Genomic DNA, 22080 nt, shown 5'->3' with positions numbered 1-22080 from the left:
ATGAGTTTATTCAAACACAACTGAACTTGTCTAGTTATCTTGAAGATGTTTCACCCCTCTTTCAAACGAATAACTTCGCAGTCACAGTTTTGTGCCATGTGTTCAGCCTTAGATGAAGCAGTCTGCCTACAAAGGTTTCTAAGACCCATTTCCACCTGGACACGACAGCAGCTTTATTCCCCATCATCCTTTGCTCCACACTGGGGATTCCATCCAGCACCCGTCAGACAAACAGGAGGAGATGGACAGACAGACGGGTGCAAAGTGAGAGAGGGAAGGAGAGGGACACATGGATGGATGGAAGGAGGAGAGGGAGATGTGTGACCCACTTTGCAGAGCCTGGAGTATTTATAGAAGTAAGTGTCCTAATTGGTGAGCCACTGGGAGAGCAGCAGCGTTGCACTGGTGACCTACTCCTTGTCCTTCACCTCCTTAACCTTCTCCTCTTGTTTTTTGTCTCTGTTATACCTTTATCACACACTGATTCTGAAAACCTCATCACTCTTTCTTTTGCCATTTTTGCCTCTTCCTCTTCAGTGATCAGTGACCTTCTCCCCATCCTTCCTCTTCCACCTAATCCCTCCTCCTCCCTCTGTTTTGAGTTTCTCTGCTCAGATTTTTTCTTGCCCTCTACAGATTTTCTCCTTCAGTTAGTCGCCTTTTTCTGGTTATTCGTTTAACTTTTAAAAATTTGTTCTGAATAGCTCTTTAGAAAAATTAGGAATTTTTTTTTAAACGTGAACTCAAATAATTAATTTTTACTAAAAGTTAGCACACTCTTTTCAGGAATTGTCATTTTTAAGTCCCTAACAACATTTGCTCTAACCACTGTAAGACAATACCCTCACCATAACATATTAAGCGAGGGTTGACATAAATCCTACATAAAATTTAAAGTACGTAGAACAGGAATAAAAAATCACAAGAGCTATAAAATGTCGATGGATGATTGGAGCCTGAGGATGACAAAGAAGGAGGGTTTCATTTGATTGCAATTAGATTTTGTGCAACACATCTAAAAAATTAATGATGGTGACCGCTGACGTCGTTAGGTCCGTTTTAGGGGGGCTGAAGCCCCCCTAAAATAATCACAAGCCCCCCTATCATTTTGGTTTATTTTATTTTTTTCAGTTAACTTTTTTTTATTTGTTCACATCTACATGCTCAACACAATCACGACACGTGTAGTTGGTACATGAGTTTTTTTTTTTTAGTCTTCGTCTTCGTCTTCCTCCGCTTATCCGGGTCCGGGTCGCGGGGGCAGCATCCCAAGGGAGCTCCAGACCGTCCTCTCCCCGGCCTTGTCCACCAGCTCCTCCGGCAGGACCCCAAGGCGTTCCCAGACCAGATTGGAGATGTAACCTCTCCAACGTGTCCTGGGTCGACCCGGGGGCCTTCTGCCGGCAGGACATGCCCGAAACACCTCCCCGGGGAGGCGTCCAGGAGGCATCCTGACCAGATGCCCAAACCACCTCAACTGGCTCCTTTCGATCCGGAGGAGCAGCGGTTCTACTCTGAGTCCCTCCCGAATGTCCGAGCTCCTCACCCTATCTCTAAGGCTGAGCCCGGCCACCCTACGGAGGAAACTCATTTCGGCCGCTTGTATCCGCGATCTCGTTCTTTCGGTCATTACCCAAATCTCATGACCATAGGTGAGGATTGGGACGTAGATCGACCGGTAAATCGAGAGCCTGGCTTTCTGGCTCAGCTCCCTCTTCACCACGACAGATCGACTCAGCGTCCGCATCACTGCAGACGCCGAACCAATCCGCCTGTCGATCTCCCGATCCCTCCTACCCTCGCTCGTGAACAAGACCCCGAGATACTTAAACTCCTCCACTTGAGGTAGGACCTCTCCCCCGACCCGGAGGTGGCAAGCCACCCTTTTCCGGTCGAGAACCATGGTCTCAGATTTGGAGGTGCTGATCCTCATCCCAGCCGCTTCACATTCGGCCGCGAACCTACCCAGCAAGAGCTGAAGGTCAGAGCTGGATGAAGCCAGGAGGACCACATCATCCGCAAAAAGCAGAGACGAGATTCTCCTGCCACCAAACTCGACACACTCCACACCACGGCTGCGCCTAGAATTTTTTTTTTAGTCTGAAACAGAAATAATAATTAATGAATATAGAACTACACCGTCGCACACAGGAAGTATCAAGAAAGGACTTCCTCCCCTTAAGCCCGGCAGCTTTGTTGACAAGTCAGGGGCAGGGGTTATACAGCAAAACCTTTATATCGATGAGCAAACCCTGCTCAGCGCTCTTGTAAGTCACTCAACATCACATTAGGGTAAGACAGCAACAGCAGCACACCGTTAATACTTCAAGGTTATAGTTCAGACGAGAGAGGAAAATGTTACCGCACCGACATGCTAACGCTAACTCCGCTAGCATGTTTACATGCCGCAAACCATAATGAAAAGCCGCGCCATAGTTAAATGGTCGGAAAACTCCCCTGAAGTGACGTGATTAACGAGCCAGCCAGTTCATTGAGTGACTTAGTGCCACCAAATTGAGCGTACAGTAATGAGTCTGCACAAACAGAACCTGCTCTGCGCTTGTGTGCAGGAGCTACAGCCCTCTGTGGGCTCAACTCTGTCTCTGCGATGCAAATCTCTCCCTGCTCTCCTCAACAAGTAGCCTCTCCAACAGTCAATCACAGACAGCTCTGTTTTATCCAATCAAAGCATGTCCAGGAAATACTGCTTTACAGAAAAACACCCATTTAACAGCTTATTAAACTGCTTTCTGCTGCTGGTTAGCTACCAGTCACCATCCACTGCCTGGAAGATACTTTGTTGTAATTCATGTGTCATGATTAGGGTGACCATATTTGACTTCCAGAAAAGACACATTGCCCAGTCCTAAAACTGTTAAATTGCACTATTTTCAGTTAAAGAGGACTTTTAATTTCAACATATAAAGTGTTTCTTCTCTGTTTGGTTAGACGTAAATGAGCCCTTGATGTGTAAAAGGAAGTGAACAGTGGAAATGTCCCAGGAAAAGAGGAGGGTTAATCAACCTAATTAAATATTATATAAAGTCCTCTTTATCTGAAAAAAGTGCAATTTTCCTGGCAGTATTTCCTGGACATGCTTTGATTGCATAATGGAGAGCTGTCTGATTGGCTGACAGAGAGGCTACATTGCTTTGTAAATTGCAAATTGAGCAACAACAGGGAGATTTGTGCAGGCAGAGACGGAGTTGAGCATGCAGAGAGAGGGCTGCATACGACTGCAGAGCAGGTTGTGCTCTTGCAGATTGATCACTGCACGCTCCAGTTGGTGGCACAAAAATCACTCCACACTAAAAACCTTAATCAGAATATGGCCGAATGTGTATATTATTGACCATTTTTCTATATTATATATTTTTTCTATAATATATATATTATACTATAGGTACATATATGTATCTATAATATAGTAAACAGCCAGTTTTATAATGTCACATATATTCAAAAGCTACATCAAAACATATATATGTTTATATGAATTCTTTCCATGTGGGTTGTCAATTGCTTAATATTTCCTATGTTTACTTATGGTAAAGAAAGGAGATATTGTACTCATCTAACTTTAACATAAATTTTGGCAGCTTAATGTGACATTATGGAAAATGCCATCATCATGAGCAACCAAACATAGGCTATATTAGGCTAACAGTTGTCCATATTCTGTACCATCTATCCACCAATGGCTGTTTCAGTTATTGTGATTGAAAACTATATGGCATAGTAGCATTTGTTTTGGCATTAGAAATTGAAAATGTTTTTCAATGTGTTGGCTAGATCGATATACGAAGATTTTTTCAAGAGAGTGAGTGAGGAACAGGAGAGAGACCAGGTGGTTGATGCTGAGGAGATCTGCATGGTCAAGGTCAGTGATCTACAGAGAAAACAGGGGCGAGCGCACCGTTATGAGCATTTACCTGAGCACAAAGTTCCCAAGCAAAATTGAACAGTTTTCTATTTAGGAGTGAACAGGTAAGAGAACTTGAGAAAAAAAACTATAATTATCATCTGACCTGCAACCTTTATGTCAAGTTGTATCTGTATAGTTGACTTTCTGTATTATAAGTTCTACTACTTGCTGGATATTTTCATATATACTGTTATTTTGTCTTGTAATAGTTAATTATATACTCCTTTATTCCATATCATAGCAGTGTTATTCATATATTAAAACTGTCAACTGCACACTCATTTGGCAGAATAAAAGTTTGACAGTTATTCATTTGTTCTTTATTGTCACATTTCAGTAACATTTATAATTAAACAAGTTGTAATTAAACAAATTAAATAAATGACTACAACATTTCCCCCTGTTAAGTGCAGTAGACTGAAATGAATATCTTTATTTGGAAATATAACGTATCAAATTTTTAATGGACTTACATAAAATCTTTCTTCAACATAGACCCCACTAATTAACTGATTAAGTGTTATTTTTTATAAAAAGAAGAGAGAAAATGCACAAAAGTAGGAAAGGAAAGGAAAGTGATAAAATAATAGGTTTTGTTAGATTTTCTTCAGATAATGAATTAATTGACAAAGTTTTTGCAGGGCGTGACAAAAAACGTTCGAGGTCAAGCTCCTGGGGCTAAGCCCCCCCTATATCTCAATCCTAGTGACGTCCATGATGGTGACATTGAAAACACTGCAATGAAATGACAACCTATCTGGAGAGAACCCCACCTGTTTGCCCGAAGACTGCTGGAGACGGGCACCAGCCCCCTGCGTCCATGCATGGAAAAGATGGACTTTCAGAACAGATTTATTTTGAATATACAAATATTTTAGTACATAAACTGTATATTATACATGGGCCTGAAATCAATAACTTCTCAAAACTACAGCAGTTAGCTGCAGTTTTCAGTTTTATAAGACAACATTTATTTTAAGTTGTTTGTTGAAACAAAAAGTTTCTTTTAGATTGATGAGTTTGGTTTGTGTACTTGCCTAAGACTCTTATTGTGAAGGACTGCAGGAAGTGTAGGAGTTTTGTGGAAGCTGTAGGAGTAAAGACTTCCACTGAAAACAATTAAACATATTATACTGTTATTTTGTTTTTTTGTGGTTAAAACGCAGCAATTAATAATAATAATGATAATAATAACGATGATGATGATAATGGTAAAATTGATGATGATGATGATGATAATGATAATAATAATAATAATAATAATAATAATAATGATGATGATGATGATGTGGTGGAGGTGGTGGTGATGATGATGATGATACTAACAATAATAGTAATATTAATAATGATAATGATGATTATAATGATAAAGGTGAGGATGATGATAATAATAATAATAACAATAATAATAATAAATGATAACAATGATAATAATGATAAAGGTGATGATGATGATGATGATGATGATATTAATAATAACAATAATAATGATAATGATAAGAAGAACAAGAAGGAGAAGTGATGTTGATAATGTTAAAGGTGATGACGATAATGATATTAATAATAATAATAAGAAGAAGAAGAAGAAGAAGAAGAAGAAGAACAACAGGTACTAAGTTTTCTTCCATAGGCTACCAATTTTGACATTTCTTAACATTTTGACATCATTCTTTGCAGAGTGGTTCATATTCTGAATTGCTCTCCACTTTCATACCATTGTAAAAAGAAATGCTCATTAAACAGGAAGTATGAATTAAAGAAAAACTCACGCAGGAAGTATTCAGAAGCATCTGCCTCATAGTCGGCATCCTCTGGAAAGTGATCTATCTGCTTACACATGCCTTTAAACGACCCTGTTTGGAAAAAGAGAGGAGGAAAGAATGCATCAGAGTGTATGGGAGACGATACTCAGCTTAGAGCGAAAGAGATACAGATAGAACTATATTGTACGCATGCGTTTATTTGTGTTTGGTTAATTTTCACAATAATCTTTCATAAAACAAAAAGTAGCGACACAAAAAGTAGAAAATTTAGGGATCAAGTAACAAAAGAAAGTATCGGAGGAAAACAAGGCAGGATAGAGTTGTGTGTGGGGAATTAAGACAAAGGAGAGGAGAAAAAGAAAAAAATGTTTTGCATATACAAAGTGAGATGAAGGAGCTGGGAGGAGTTTCTTCTAAATCCCTCAAAATCGGGTTTTCGTGATTGTATTAGGGTAGGAGGAGAGAATTAGCTGAACGCAGGAGAAGGAGGAAAGGAAGAGATGGTGTGGCTCATTAAGATGGATTATGTGTGTGAGTGTGTGGCTTGGTTCAGCTCCAGTGCTAATTGCATGCCCTCCCAAACCACTGCAATTAAATGGGCCCTTGGTAATTGGCAATTAGAGGACGAAATACCAGCGCTTGGCTTTTAGATTGCTTACAAACACACACACACACACACACACACACACACACACACACACACATCACTATATAGTCGCTCTTCTCAGTCAACACAATGGAAGAACATCATCAAACACAGAAGCATTTCATCATAGACTTCAAAAACCAACGTCTGGCCAAGAAATGTGAAATAAAATCATGTCTAAATCATTCTCTAAGCACATACTAGTTTCCACCGACTGATTTATGTGACAGAAGAAATAATAAAAAATGAAAAGAAATCCAACAGAGAAGGAGATGTTTGGTAGAACAGGAGTAAAAAGTCAAAGCAGAGTCAGAAATGGGATGGGGTTAAAGGACAGTAGATAGGGTGAGGATGGGGAGCTGCAGTTATCAAAAACCTGGTTAATTAAAAAGAACCAGAGGATTGTAATTTTTAAGGTGGATGTATGGTGAAAACAAGTTAGAGTCAAGCAGTTCCTAAACCATCAACTATGAAACATTTCAAATATATTCCAACGGCGGACAAGTTAGACATTTTGAAGTTAAGTTATAATAGTTCTATGATCAATACAAAAGTCTTTGCACAAAATCCCTCTCACACAAAGCAATTTCAGCAGTTTCATTCTTGACATTCTTAGTTTCTAGAATGAGACATTTCAGGGCTCTGTGATCTTAAGAAAACTAGCTGGAGCTAGCCATGCCCATCCATCCCTCGCTCAGGCTGCTATAGGCTGAGAAGCTCTGATTTCTGAGGGCTTTGGATTAGAGCTGCTCTTCCATCTTTCTTGCATATATATGAGGGTTCTATGCTAATCTAATTTGTGATGTCGCAAACAGGGTCTTTTTGAAACAGCTTGTTATAGGAACAGAATTTCTAAACCAAACACTGACAGGAAATGGATGGATGTTTTTTTTACCATGTTTGGAGTGTTAGTGGAGGAAGTAGAGACCCTCATGGCAGCCTTTTGACTCCAACATCAAGAAATAAACAACAAACTGTATTCTTGGATTTTTATTTTTAATTTCATTATTATTAAGGACAGTAGTAACTAAAATAGGGAACCTTTGATTCAAACATCCTGCTATTTTTTAAATTCTTAGTCATTTTTGGAGTTCAGTACATGCTTCAATTGAAACGATGAGTAAATGTGATTTACGGTGTTGTTAACAAAAATGGGTTAAGATGGCATAATCTAAAAAAATTAACAGGAAAGAAAAGAGCGTTGGACTTCACAGCCTAAATCCAATAACTAAACACAATAACTTTAAAATAAATCGATATTTGATTAAAGTGCCACATGTTTAATGCGTGATGTGGCTCTATAGAAGTGCCTTTACATCAATGTTTTTGTTAATGCTACTTCATTGTCAAGAACGGTTTAATCAAGACAACAATGTGATTTTTCACATATTCCCTGAAGAACAACACACTGTCCAAATGAAAATGGTGATAACGTTATACAGTCTTATATGAATCTGTGCATCATTATTGTCACTGTTGCCAACGCATCTCCTCACGTTATAAAATATCCCATATAGTGGTTGCTAGGCGATGCACAAAGCAGATGCAGTATCTCTCCATCGCCTCCACAACTTCCCACAACTTTAATTAAAATACTTTTTTATGCGTTTGGACTTCAACTTTAATTTATTGCTCTGAGTGCTGGCATCTTCATGGGATTATCTCATACTTTGTTAAATGCATCATTTCACAGATGCATTGATGGATACAAACTCCATCATGTTCTCCCACCACTTTTTCTCCCTGCCTCTCCCTTTCGAATGCTCCCTCGCTTGCCCACCCACACTGCACCATGAGCACATGTAATCTGGAATTGCATTCTTCCTTCCATCCTTCTCTCTTCTACTTCTCCACCCCACTTTTTCCTAAGTCTTTCACCTGCCACGTCTCTTACATACATACGATGTTCCTATACCCCGAAGAGCAGAATCTCATTTAAACAAATCCTATTCAGCCCCCGTTCCTCCTTGCCCCCTCCCCTCCACTACTCCTTTTTATCCACCTTCTGCAATTCAAATTAAGACCATACTTTTGTTGTCTCAACAGAAAAGAGGCCTGTGCAGAATAATTTTGGTCTAAATATAAGATTCTATTGTCTTTGTGTAAATAATCTGTAACACTGACCACCCTATAGTTTAGTAAATCAGAGCATAAATGTTCCCATGTGCTTTTTTTCTGAGTCCAAGTCACCTCTAAAGTCTTTAAAGTCACATTAAGTATCAAATCTTTGAGATTGAAGTCCCAGTTGTGTCTAAGATCTTTGAAGAGCAAGTCCAAGGTCAGTTTAATACCTTTGAAATGCAAGTCAAAGTGAATTTTTAAACCTCTGGGGTGCATGGCCAAGTCAAACCTTACGTCCACAAAGACCAAATTCACTGTAAAACCGTTTTTTTAATTTTTATTTGTGAAATATGATCAGCCACTCTGAATTTCACATTCATGCTCAACGTGAAAATTGTCTTCTACCCTCATGTCCTGCATTAGCTGCAGAAAGAAAATAGACGAGGAAATGCTTAAGTTAAAAAAACAAACAAACAAACAAACAGATCTATGCCTCATTGAAGTATTAGCATTCATTGACTCAGCCATCTTGGCCCGGGAGGGGGAAGCTGTTGATTTTTCCAGCCAGGAAAGTAATGAGCTCGTGTCTGCAAGTACCGTAATAGCTAACTGTTAGCACTAGCAATTCCACAGCATGACAGTACTCCTTCAGGCTTGGTGGAGATCAAACATCAACGTTGCAAAGGAGTGGAGGCAGTGGAAGAGCTGCGTTGCTGTTAGCCAATCAGAGACAACATATCCAAATATCATGAATAATAGTGAATAGAATTCTAAATTGTGCCGTTTTCTGCCCCGCCCCACCCCCACCCCACCCCATCTCCATCTATCTTCCACTTCCTGAAACAGGACCACAAGAGCTTATTTTTCCTCCACAGAGAATGACTCACAAGACATTAATTTATAGATGCCACTGCAAATTTACTGAAAAATCAAGTGAATGAGGGTCAAACGTAATTCAAGTCTCAAGTTTTTAAGAGAAATGTCTGAGTCAGGTCTGAAGTTTTTTAAGTCCCACTCCAAGTCTTTGAGATGCAAGTTCATCTCAAGTCTCTAATTCCAATTTATTTATAAAGCACTAATAAAAAACAGTGATGTGTACCAAAGTGTTGTAACGGAATGAAATGACTGTTTTCCACCTAAACGTCATTTTCCCCCTCTCCTCAGTAAGAAATAATCTGCATGAGATATTGTTCAAGGTCTCATGCATCTGCTTCTAAACTGTTTTCCTTTCCAGCACAAGAGAAGAATGAAGACAAAGGACTCTTCCTTTTTAATATATCAAAGAACTCTATTTTTAATAAGCTAATCAAACAAAGTGTCAGTCAATAATAAAATGTGAACCATTTTGTGAAATGAAAATATTAATTACTTGATATTATAATCCTACAGAATATAATAAGTAATATAACTTTAAATGTTTCCACTAGAGACTGATCACATGTAGCGTTAAGACATGACACATTGCTTTTACTGATCCAATCAGAATCTGCCAGATCTGACGGAGGCATGGTTTTGGTGGTGCTTGGTAAATCTGTCATCTTTTCATTCGACCATAAACCAAAACATCCGAAGTATAAAACTATGCCCACGTCATCTTTAACGCCAGTTCAAAGTGTTCTAGAGAAGTTGACGGAGTGGCCAATCCGTAACTTTCCTCTTCAGCCGAAAGAACCAACGACAAGCTGGATAAAATCTGTTGCTGTTCCAACCAAGCAACGGTTCCTTTCAGAGTAAAAGCTGAACTCATTGACCCTCCGGGTCCATCTGATGCTGTCAACCAACTGTCGCTTTTTACCTGAAGACATTCCAAAGACTAGTCTGTCGTACTGCTGACGCTGTTTCATCAGCTCCGGTACCGAAAGAGGGGTTCGAGGACCTGGCATTCTGGATCTGTACGGAGATCTCATTCTAAGCGTATGTGTTGAGCGACAAGATGGCGTCTTACGTGTTTATGAATCTCCAAATCAAAGCTTAGCAGGAAGACATCACCTTCACTTCCATCGGAACTAATCGTTTCTTCGGATTTGCTGGTTCTGAACAACATTCCACACTACACCATTCTCCGTCTCACTTCACCTTAGTTACACCATACACCTAGTGTTTAAAGTTAATCTAGTTTTGATTTGTTTAGTAATAAATCTTTAAGCGTTTTAAACTTGAATCTCTCTTCTATTGTCTCTCAGTTAATACGAAGTGTTACATAATCCCTGCAATAAAAAGTTCCAGTCTTCTGATTAAAAGTACCCAAATATCCATAAGATTGATTTCATATTTATTATGGAATCTCATGTCTTATGGTTCATTAAATAGATGTAGAATGACAATGAAAACATATAAAAACAAAGGACATATTACAGTGGCAACAAGATTATAAAGTCACAGTAAAACCAACCACTTAAAAAACTAGAGAAAAAAATTGAGTCTTTAGGCGAGATTTAAGCACAATAAGAGAGTCGGCCTGCTTTACATTTGTAGGCAGCTTGCTCCACAACTTGGGACCGATCACCGGAAACGCTCTCTCTCCTCTGCTTTTGCATTTGGTCTGGGGAACCACGAGTACATCACGATCAGCTGATCGAAGAGATTGCACAGGCAAGAGTGCGAGTCAAGGTCTCTAAAGTGCAAGTCAAAGTAAATTGTCAGGCCTTTGAAGTCTGACATTTATCCGTCAAAGGCCGCGATGTGGCGCGGTTTCTCTTTCCAAGTTTTTTAAGGTCTGTTTATCCTCATTCTTCAGTGGTTTCTCCTCCTGTTCCCTCCACAAGTGGTTTTTATAAACACCGTGGGTCTAACCCTGCTAATTTACGTCCACTAACTCCAGCTGTTTCTGTAATCTCTGATTCCTCCACCTCACTCAGCATGGCTCTATTAAACACCCGCTCTGTTAACAATAAGTCCTTTCTGCTCAATGATTTAATTCTCTCTTAAAACCTGGATTTTCTGTTTCTGACTGAAGTTTGGCAGCAAACATCTGATTATTCTGGTCTGATTAAAATCTGGCCGAGTGGTTATTTTTTTCTTAGCCAGCCCCGGGGTTTTGGTCGTGGTGGAGGCCTAGCTGTTGTTTTCAGAGACCATCTTCCATGTAGCTCTACAACCTCTGGTCACTTTGCTTCCTTTGAAATGCAGCTGATTAAAGTTGGGCGTAAGGACCCGTTCTACTGTGCTGTGGTCTATCGTCCACCTGGTCCAAACAGTTCTTTCCTTCAGGAGTTTATTGAGTTTCTATCCTCCAAAGCTGTCCAGACTGGTGATTGTTGGTGACTTTAGCATCCACGTTGATGATCCCTCAGACCACTTAGCCATTAATTTCTCCAGCCTTATGGACTCCTTCAGCTTTACCCAACATGTTTCTGGCCCCACACACACCAGGGGACCCACTCTGGACCGTGTTTTTACCATGGGTCAAAATGCTATTCACTCTCTCTCTTTCTTTACATTTTTAATCACAATTGTCTATTTTTTGCTCATTTAAAATATATTATTAAATCATTTTCTTAAATCATTTGTATATATTTTTACATTTTTTGTTTTTGTGAAGTGCCTTGTGGTTTTTACTATACTATACTATAGAAAAGATCTTTTCTTCTTCTTCTTCTTCTTCTTCTTCTTCTTCTTCTTCTTCTTCTTCTTCTTCTTCTTCTTCTTCTTCTTAAGTCCAAGTCAAGTCTCAAATATCTGAGTGACAAGTCTAAGTCATGTGTCAGTTCTCTGAAGTGCAAGTCAAAGCTAATATTCTGGTTAATGAAATGCACCTCCCAATGACATCTCAAAACTCTCAGCTTCACGTTTTGATGAATAGTTATTATAATTAATGACAACCTATTTTCCATTCCATCTTTCCTGCTGCTTTTGCGATTCGCACATATTTCTGCCATTGCACCTGCACACACTCATCATTGCATTTGCAGACTTTCTCATTCATGTTTCTCATTCCCATTCCCTTCTTTTAATCTAAACAGTATTTTATGTTTTTGTTTCTTAAAATGTGTACATGTGCAGCATTTTTAACCTTTGTTTATTTATAATTGTTTAAGTATTTATGTGTTTCTTTGTAAATCTTTATCTTTTATTATCTTTTTCTGCTTCTATAATAAATGTGGTTGCTGCTGTGACACAGAAATTCCCCCAATAGTAAAGGGATTGTCTATATTCTATTCTATTCTATTCTATTCTATCAAGTTCTCCTCTTATCTCTCTGAGTGCTCCTTTTCTGTGGCCGTCTCCAAGTTTAGGTCCTCTACCACCTCTCTTACCCATGGTGTCCCACAAGGTTATTTGCTAGGGCCTCTGCTCTTCCTCCTCTATCTGCTTCCTCTTCAGCACATCCTGAGCTCCTTCAAAGGAATCTCCTACCATCTTTATGCAGATGACATCCAACTGTACATCTCCTTTAAGCCCCATGAGATGTCTAAGCTGCAGCTGTTACACACCTGCTTAGACTCTATCAAAACCTGGATGGCTGGGAGCTTTCTTCAGCTGAATGAAGATAAGACTGAGATCCTCATCTGTGCCCCAGACAAGCTGGTTCCCAAAGTCAGAGACTCTCTTGGTCAGCTTGCTTCCGACACCAAACCTTCTGTCAGGAATATTGGCGTGACCTTTGACCCAGCTCTCACCCTGGATTCTCATGTCAGTTCTCTTGTTCGCTCTTCCTTCTTCCATCTCAGGAACATTGCTAAGCTGAGTCCCATTCTGTCCCGCTCTGAACTTGAGACAGTTCTCCACACCTTCATCTCCTCACGCTTAGACTACTGTAACTCTCTTTTCACGTGTCTGAGCAGAGCCTCCCTGAACCATCTACAGGTGGTTCAGCACTCCTGTGCTCGGCTTCTGACCAAGTCCTCCAAACACACCCACATCACCCCGCTTCTCCTCCAGCTTCACTGGCTGCCAGTCAACTTCAGGGTTCATTTCAAGATCCTGGTTCTGGTCTATAGGGCCTTACGTGGACAAGCACCATCTCACATTGGTGATCTTCTTAGTCCCTACACCCCCAGCAGGTCCCTGAGGTCCAGTGATCAAAGCCTACTGGTTGTGCAACGCACCAGGCTAAAGACCAAAGGTGACAGATCATTTGCTGCTGTGGCCCCCAGACTCTGGAACTCTCTCCCCCTGAGCCTGAGATCAGTGGACTCAGTGGTCTCCTTCAAAAAGCAGCTGAAGACTCACTTGTTCAAGCTGGCTTTTGTATGACCTTCTTCACCTCTCTCTTTATTCTGCTCTCCCCACCTATTCCACCTTCCTCAGGATCCACTGATTTCCCTCTTTCCTATTCACTCTTTCTCTTTCTTAACATTTTTTCTTTAAAATCGCAATTGCTTATTCTTGCTCATTCTAAATATATTTTTAAACATTTTCTACATGCTTTTTTATATTTTTACATATTTTTTTATTTTTTGTTGATGTTTTTGTGAAGCGCCTCGTGATTTTTATCTTGAGAGGTGCTATAGAAATGATATTTTCTTCTTCTTCTTCTTCTTCTTAGGTGCAATGTGGGTAAAAATGTAGTGTAAAAAACGAAATGATAATGGAAGCTAACAACGTCCCATTCAATCCAAATTTTCTCTCATTTTTTAAAGTTGTTTTCACTATCTATTTTAGTTTATAGTTAGATAAAATACATTGACCACAACGTGTACAACGGATGTTACCTTTTTCAGTAACATTATCCAAGACTTAACAAACGTTGATGCCTGCTGTGAGATCGCTCTCTGAGGAAGCTTTCTTTTCTCTTCTCTTCTTCCCACCTCCCTACTCTGTTGTCATAATGATTTGTCGCTCTTCCAAATTGCCTCTTTTAAATTATACATTCTGCTTAAAGAAAGAACAGACACTATTATTCAGAGTTCAACCTGCACCTCTGGAGTCAAAACGCTCCACTTAAGTTCCCAGTAAAAGAGAAGTGAGCGCTACAGCATCTCCAGCAGATGATTTACGCTAATAAGACCTGGTGACCCCTTTCTCTGTCACAAGCCAATCAGAAAACCGCTTACTGACTCACCTCGTAGCTGCTGAGGATAAGTTAATGCAGTGCGACGAAATACTCAACCTTTTTCAAAGTATTAACATCTTAACCTTCACAGTACGATGTAGGAGAACGTGTGTGTGTGTGTGTGTGTGTGTGTGTGTGTGTGTGTGTGTGTGTGTGTGTGTGTGTGTAATAAGATAAAGGCCCTCTGCTGGATCACATGTTATGTAAACTCTTGGCAAACCGTCTTTATTTCTTAAGCTAATTAAAGCTCCAGCTCTCTGTGTACTAAACTGACATCAACATAATCCCTCATCTTCAAGAGCGCGGTAACATCAGAGGTCTCAAAGGTCTTACACGCCAAAGGTAGCGATCAGCTCAGTTCGGTGGATCACAACAAAGATGCAAAACGCTTCTTCATGTTCTGGATGAAATAATAATTTTTCATTCTGGATTAATTTCCTTCTTCATGCTTTGAGAACAATTCTTAGCTGTGCTTGAAATGTTCCACAGTAAAATGGAACATCGCTCATTATAAAAGATGGAAACAGCTGCTGCCTTAAACCCCGAGAAGAGATTTGAACACTGTGAAGCTGCACATTTCCTCCAGAGCAAACCTCACTGTTTCAGTGACAGCTCCAGAATAAACGGAACGTTAAAGCAAAGCTCTAAATTCCCACAGCGCTTGAAAATTTCACTTTTATTCAAAATGCAGATGATGATAATCTGTCAAAGTCACCGTACCATAAGACCAGCACACTCTTGTTTTAAACTACACACACAGATAAAGCAAACATGCCTATAAACAATAAAAAGAGAACTCAAACAAGAAGTCTGCTTTGATAGCTGGAAGAAATGAAAAGTCTGGCACGAAGATTAGAGTTTCAAACTAAAAATCTCATTTGTTGGTCAAATATTTATGAGCACCAGCTTTGTAAATGACACTCTGCGCCTTTTCAGTTAAATATGTAAAACACTGATGTCTGTTTATGATAATGTAAATTAAATGTGGTGGCCATCTTGGATTGGACTTGAGATAGTCATCACAATCCAGAGACACTTCCTTCCTCAAGCTTTTTAAAAATTCACTCAAGTTTAACTTAAAACAATAGTGACACATATTTGGCATTAACTGCCCTTTGGTTTTGAATGTATTTGTAAATCTGGCTCTTATTTAAACTCTTCCATAACTGTTGTTAAATGTTTAAAGTTGATGATTGCTGCCATCTTGGCTGGGATAGCCTGGAAGATTCTTCATCTGTCATGCTTAAAGGAGACAATTAATGACTTTTTTTCCTTTAGTTATAATATTTCTTTGGTCTACACAAAACATGATGATTAGGTCATTTACACTAACTCCCCCTCATGTAAAATTATTTCACCATGTTTTTACTCAATAATTTCAGTTCCTTCCAGAATGGGCCGTTTCAAGTTCTATGCTTCTCCATTTGTGATGTCACAAATGGGGACTTTTTCAGTGAGTATTACCAGTGGCAGAAGAGAACGATAGGAATCACAATATATATATATATATATATATATATATATATATATATATATATATATATATATATATATATATATATAAAAACATGAAAATTAAACTGAACAATCTACACATTATACAGAAATGCTGTGTATAAGCTGCATTTATATGTAGTTCTCACACTTTTAAGTCGACCAAATTGTCATGTGATGTATTTCCTGTTTTTTTTTTTTGGTGCAGCAATCTTTACCATAGACCTACACTATAACTGGCACATGCGTGCTTGATCCCCCTCCGATACACAGAATAGGGCTTTTTCCATTGCCTCACCTTGATGCCTTGATCCTGCCCCGGTTGCCTAGGAGATACGTCATCAGGAACCGCCAAGGCATGTTCCAATCGGTCCCAATGTTCATGTGCTACCGAGGCGTCTGTCCTCCGTTTGTTAGCTGTTTAGCTAACTGAGCAAGGATACATGCAAAGTGTTTTTTTTGCCTTCTCTTGTCAAAAAATTCCCAGAATACAGTGCAGTACTTTCAAAAGTATAGCGTATCAGGAGCCAGCAGCTACTCTGGGGCAAATTTCCAGTTTAAATGTAAGTCAACTAACTGTAACTATCGGGCTGATATCTAAAATGTTTTATGGATCCAAAGCAGTTATCTGTGGTTGGTTAGTTGCTTAGTAGTTGCAGTTTCAGTGGCTAGCAGTTAATAATTTGCTTACATATTTAATTTAATCAATATATACACAATTTAAAAAGTAAAATGCTCATTATACATTTATATTGTAACTCATATGTATAAAATATAACTTTATCACACGTGTCAAATGATGTGACATGACCGCCGCGGTCACATGAGGTTCCATTTAACAGTTTTCTTTGACTAAGGAAGGACAATGTCCTTGTAGCAAGGAATCTTGTGAGGCAAGGCAAGGTTCCTTGACGTTGAGCAACACCCTAGGAGAGCCTTTGGGTGCAGAGGTTTGCAACCAAAATTGGGCGGCGCCTCAGCTCAGCTCAGAATGTTTAGTGTGTGTTCATATTTGGGTGACAATGGGTAAAGGATCACACAAACTGAGTGGACATAACACAGATTATTATGACCATAAACCGGCAAAGGTGAGACTGAATTCACACATTTGACTTCATGAAATTAGCTTTGTTTTGCTTTTCATTTAGTGGCTTTTGTCATTGGGTGTTGTTGAGGTAGAAAACGTGGAATAACTTTGTTGCTGGAAGTGCTCATGGACCTAATACTGGGTTTGTCGTGTTCAATCTGTGATGCTTAAGAATGGTAATTTGGCATTCCCTAGTGGTGATATGTGGTTGGCGCATCTGAAAGCAGATGGCAAAAATGCACCCCATCAAAAAAAAAAAATAATAATAAAAAATTCACCAGCTGCCACTGGTATAAACTCAAAGTATCCAAATGTGGCCTACTTCAGATTTCTGAGCATCCTTTAGCGATGCCCCTATGGTGGCTGGTGAAATAAAAATGAACTGTCCAAACCTGTTGCAATTACTTTTTACGTTAATGATACACAAAACCTGATCATTAACTCTGTTGGTATTTTCTGTTTGTTTAATCCCACAGTCTATCCTGATAAAATTGTACATAAAACACCTTCTCAGTACAAAGACAATAAAGCTAAACTGATACTGTAGGCGAAACGAACTCTTCACATTTCAGAAATAAAACTTTGATACAGACTAATAAAAATGACTGAAACAACCCTCACTTCATTAAACGACCTCATTGTGAGCTACATTTCATTTTAATCTTTGAACCCGAACAGCCTTATTTCATTTCCACACAATTTCAGAACACGTCCGACAACAGCAAGACCCATTAAAGATAATTGTAATAAATGTAGAATTAGATTCTTACCCTATTTGCTCAGACTAATTTAGAGTAACCAATTACCTTTTCTATCAGCGGGCTTTTTGCGCACAAGTGTGTGTGTGTGTGTGTGTGTGTGTGTGTGTGCGTGCCCACGTAACTCATAAATGAAAGAACTCCTTTGGTTTGCTGCTGAAGAAAAACGGCTCCAGTGAGACTTTACATTTTTTGAGATAAGAAAATAAACTCAGTGTTGTGCTGAATGAAACACAGTGGCTCATGGTCAATTTTTATTTGGCAGAGAATTTGTGGCACGGTGAAGGACATCCCAGTCACACACCCTCCCAACACTGTCCCATTATCAGGTATTTTAACCCAAATGAGGATATCACTCAAATCCCCCAACTCCCAAATGAGTTAGCTAGTACAATGTTCCTGTGATCCATGGAAGAGCCAGAGGCAGTTTGAATCTTGTTAGCTGATATTCAGAGTTGAATCCAAACTGGGTTTTCAGGTTATTCAATCACATGCCGTGGTGGAAGTGGAATGCTGCAAACATGCTGATTGGGTCTTTTTTTTTTCCAAGTTATGATTTTTTTCCATAAAGGGGACATATTTAGTAAAACTTACCTTTTGCATCCTTTTGTGCGGCCATGTTTGTCTGCCTTTATAAAAACTCCAAACATGAAAAAAAAAATCTGTCCATCTGTTTTGTGCTGGGAGAGCAGAAGCTCTACTTTGAGCCCCTATCAGGTATTGGAGCTTCTCAGCTTATAGCAGCCTGAGTGGGTTATGAGTGGGTGTGACCAGCTTGTTTTCCTAAAGTGACAGAGCCTTGAAACATCTTGCTTTGGAAGTTATTATTAGAGGGATTCTGTGCAAAGAACTTCATGAACATGTTTTGTGTCGACCACAGAACTACAATAATTTGAGAAAAATGTCCTAATATGTCCCTTTTAAAACCTTTGTGCTGAGGACAATTGGTCAAATGGTCCCCGTGCAAAAGTGTTAATTTCAGCTCAAATTTAGAGAATGAAAAGAAGCTACTCATCACATTTTGTTTAATTAAAGGTGTGGTTCACTGAAAAAAAAATATTTTATTATTTGTTATTTCTAATTACAATCGTCACTCTGATTCTTCCATGCAGGTTGAGCATGAAAATAGTCTCCCACACCATAGATATGCATATAAACACTAGATAAAGCGGGAGTGCGTAGCTAAACGGCAGCCATCTTACCTCAGACAGAAGACCCGTCCGCTCTCAATGGTAGCAGCTGAAAGGTGAGTGATCAGCTTAAACAAAAACACTCTTCACTCGATGAAATGTTAACGTATTTACAAGCAGTTTGCCTTGTTACAAACCTTAGAACACATGGGCGTGAGACAACATACTTGCACATGTCGAAATTAATGCTTTTGCTTTTGAAAGCGACTTAATTGTGAACCATGTGTCCCGCCTAGGCTATTTGCACTTTATTCAGGTTGAGACCACAATCGATATTATATGTGGTTCTACCAAACCAATAACGATTTTATGACAGCCAGTTGTTGTCTAAATGGCTGTGTTTGTGGATAATTCTGTAGTTATTAGCTGTCTAACTTGGCTTAGAGATGACGAGGCTACGGTGGGTGCACTGCTTGGCAAAACAAAGTTTACTATTTACCTCAGTGGGAGTCGCTTGTTTTATTTTAAATAAATGAATGCTAAATTACCCGTGATTTTCAAGTTTCTTGGTTTGTTACACAAAACATATATTGAGATATGCTAAAACAGGACATTTCTGGATTCTGGACTTTATTAATTCTGATGCTTGAGGGTCAACATGCCTGACTTTCATGCAGCCTACGGAAGCTTGAATCGTCGCTGTGAAAAATCGAGACAACGTGGGATCACTTTTCATCTGTAACTGTTGCAAAGAAAACCTATACTTGTACATTATTCGGTCTGTTAATTGTTTTTTATGTAAATAAAATAATTTGAAACTGCTGTTCCACGTGCTGCTGCTACCTCCTTCTATACATTGTTTATCTGGTGTTATGAATGTCAATCCATTATCCATCTATCTTATTTATTACTGTAATCCATCTTATCTATCTTTTGATTATTTCCTAACCTTTTCAGAAAGCATTTCCAAAGAGCTTATAATTAATAAATGAAAGTCAATAAATAAGAAAACAAAAGTTAAGAAATAGTGAAAATACAAAATAATTTGCTGGGTTAAGTTTTAGTGCTGGCGGGCCGGTTCTGGCTGACAGATGTGATTTGGGTGCTGGTTGTCTTATTTGTTGGGGTGCACATTTTGTATCTGCGTTCTGTTTATGTGGGCTTTACCTCAAAAGAACCTTGAAATCTCATCTGTAAACAAATCCTATTCCACAAACCAGGAATATATATATAGATAGATAAATCTATATAATATAATAATAGGCTATGCATACTTTAAGTTACTGTTGCTTACAATTAAATGTGTTATCTATGAAAGATTAAATGCTTTGTGGAGTGAAATAACAGAATATTCTGGGCCAAACCCATCCTCTTTCATAGACACATTTCTGGCATTTATAACAAATCAAACCGTTTGAAAATCGGTAGAAATTTGAGCACGGTAGAGTTATTTAAATAGTACATGCACCATACACCCTAATGTCACGAAAGGGGGCAGCTGTCTGAGGTAAGATGGCCGCCACGTTGCTACGTCGCATCCCACTGGCGAACAACGGGGACGAGTGTCATGTTCTGTGTCCCTCTGGTCCCAGCCCCCTCCTGTTCTCACTCCAGGCTCTCCTCTTATGTCTCATTATGATCCCCAGCTTTCTCTAGGCATCCCTCAGGTTTCCTCCTAGTCTCTCCCTGGTAATTCCTATTTTGATGTTATATTAGTCCTCCTCATCCCTCTTGTTATTAGTTGTTTATATTTGCCCTTAGTCTTTAGGTTCAGTTACTCCGTGTTTTATAGGTTAATGCTTTTCTTCCCTCCTGCTTAGTTCTTTTCCCCCATGCAGTTCATTGAATGCGCCTGCCTTTCCTCCAGAATCTCACCCCTCACACCTGTTACCTGTTCCCCTGATTACCTTTCTCTGTGTTTAAAAACCCTGTCTTGTCCCTTTCGGTCCATTGTTGTTGTCAGTGTGTTTTGTTTCCCCCGTGTAAACCTTAGACTCCTGCTCGGTTAGTGACCTTCTGAATCTTTCATTTGTTCCTGATACCTGGCTTGGCTTCCTGTCTGATTTTTGGATTACTTCTCAAAATAAAGGATTCTACATTTTTTCAATTACTCCTGCCTCATGTCGTCCGGTGCTCTGCATCTCGGGTCTTACTCCTCCTGCTCCGAACCTGACAACGAGGCATCTAGTGTTTATATACATACATGTCCTACATGATCTCCTGCATTAGCTTCTGAAAGAAAATAGATTGTTAATTTCTAGGATTAGAAAAGCCTGACAGATCTACGTCACACTGTCACTTGACATTCGTGGACTCAACCATCTTGACTCGCAACAGGGATGGCTGTTTTTGGTTGGAAACAGCAGAGAACATCTCAGCCTAGTAGAAGCTAACTGTTAGCATTAGCTACTCCAGCAAATGGCAAAACTCCTCCAGGCTTGTGTTATTTGTGAAAATAAAACATCAGTGTTGAAAAGTAAATGGAGTCAGTGGTAGAGTCACATTGCTGTTAGCCAGTCAGAGGTGCGATGTCTACATATCAGGAAGTTAGACTCCAAACCCTGCTGCCTGAAGCTCTCCTCAGATCCGACAATCTTCTAGTTCCTGCAGGCTCACCAGGGCCCAGAGTACAAATTACATGGCATTCATTCCTACTGTAGAGACTAGTGCAAACGAGTGAAGCACACCTTCAACCCCCACCTGCACTTTGTACCAACCTAAGAGCTTACGTTGTTCTGAGAACACAAGTTGTGTTTTCTCTGTATTTCAACATCAGATTCAAAATACCTGCACTGTTAAGCGTCTGCCCCTGGCATTTTACACACACACACACACACACACACACACACACACACACACACACACACACACACACACACGCACGCACGCACGCACGCACGCACACACACACACACACTATGACTGAGCCATTGTGCATGCCCTAACGTGAGAGAGACTTTTCATTCACACTGTAAAGAGTCATTTTAGCATATACTGGCTCAAGAAAACAAATATGAAATATTCGCTTAGTGCCGCTTGCTTCCTCTGAAAAATCTTTCTCCCTTTTCTCTAGGGACGAAGAGGGGAAAAAGGTCAAAGGAGCTAGCGTCGCTCTCTATCACCATCTGTCATTCAGTACCGTAGCTCCGCCCTCTTGGTCCTCCAGGCATCGCCTCTTTTTGGCACATTTTTAAAATTGAAATGTGGGTGGAAAAAGACTC

The 22080-nt window shown here is 39.5% G+C and overlaps 1 protein-coding gene across 1 annotated transcript in view; it reads right to left on the bottom strand.

The window, feature by feature from the left end:
• LOC107375153 (voltage-dependent calcium channel gamma-2 subunit) overlaps positions 1–22080 on the bottom strand; it is a 98301-nt gene that overhangs the window by 37371 nt on the left and 38850 nt on the right. Inside the window, exon 2 of the mRNA XM_015943535.3 lies at positions 5695–5778. Coding sequence (XP_015799021.1) covers positions 5695–5778 — 84 coding nt within the window. The remainder of the gene's footprint in view (positions 1–5694; positions 5779–22080) is intronic.

Source organism: Nothobranchius furzeri, chromosome 6 (genome assembly GCF_043380555.1).
Source record: "Nothobranchius furzeri strain GRZ-AD chromosome 6, NfurGRZ-RIMD1, whole genome shotgun sequence".
NCBI lineage: Eukaryota > Metazoa > Chordata > Actinopteri > Cyprinodontiformes > Nothobranchiidae > Nothobranchius > Nothobranchius furzeri.
This window is presented reverse-complemented; position numbering and strand designations above follow the sequence as displayed.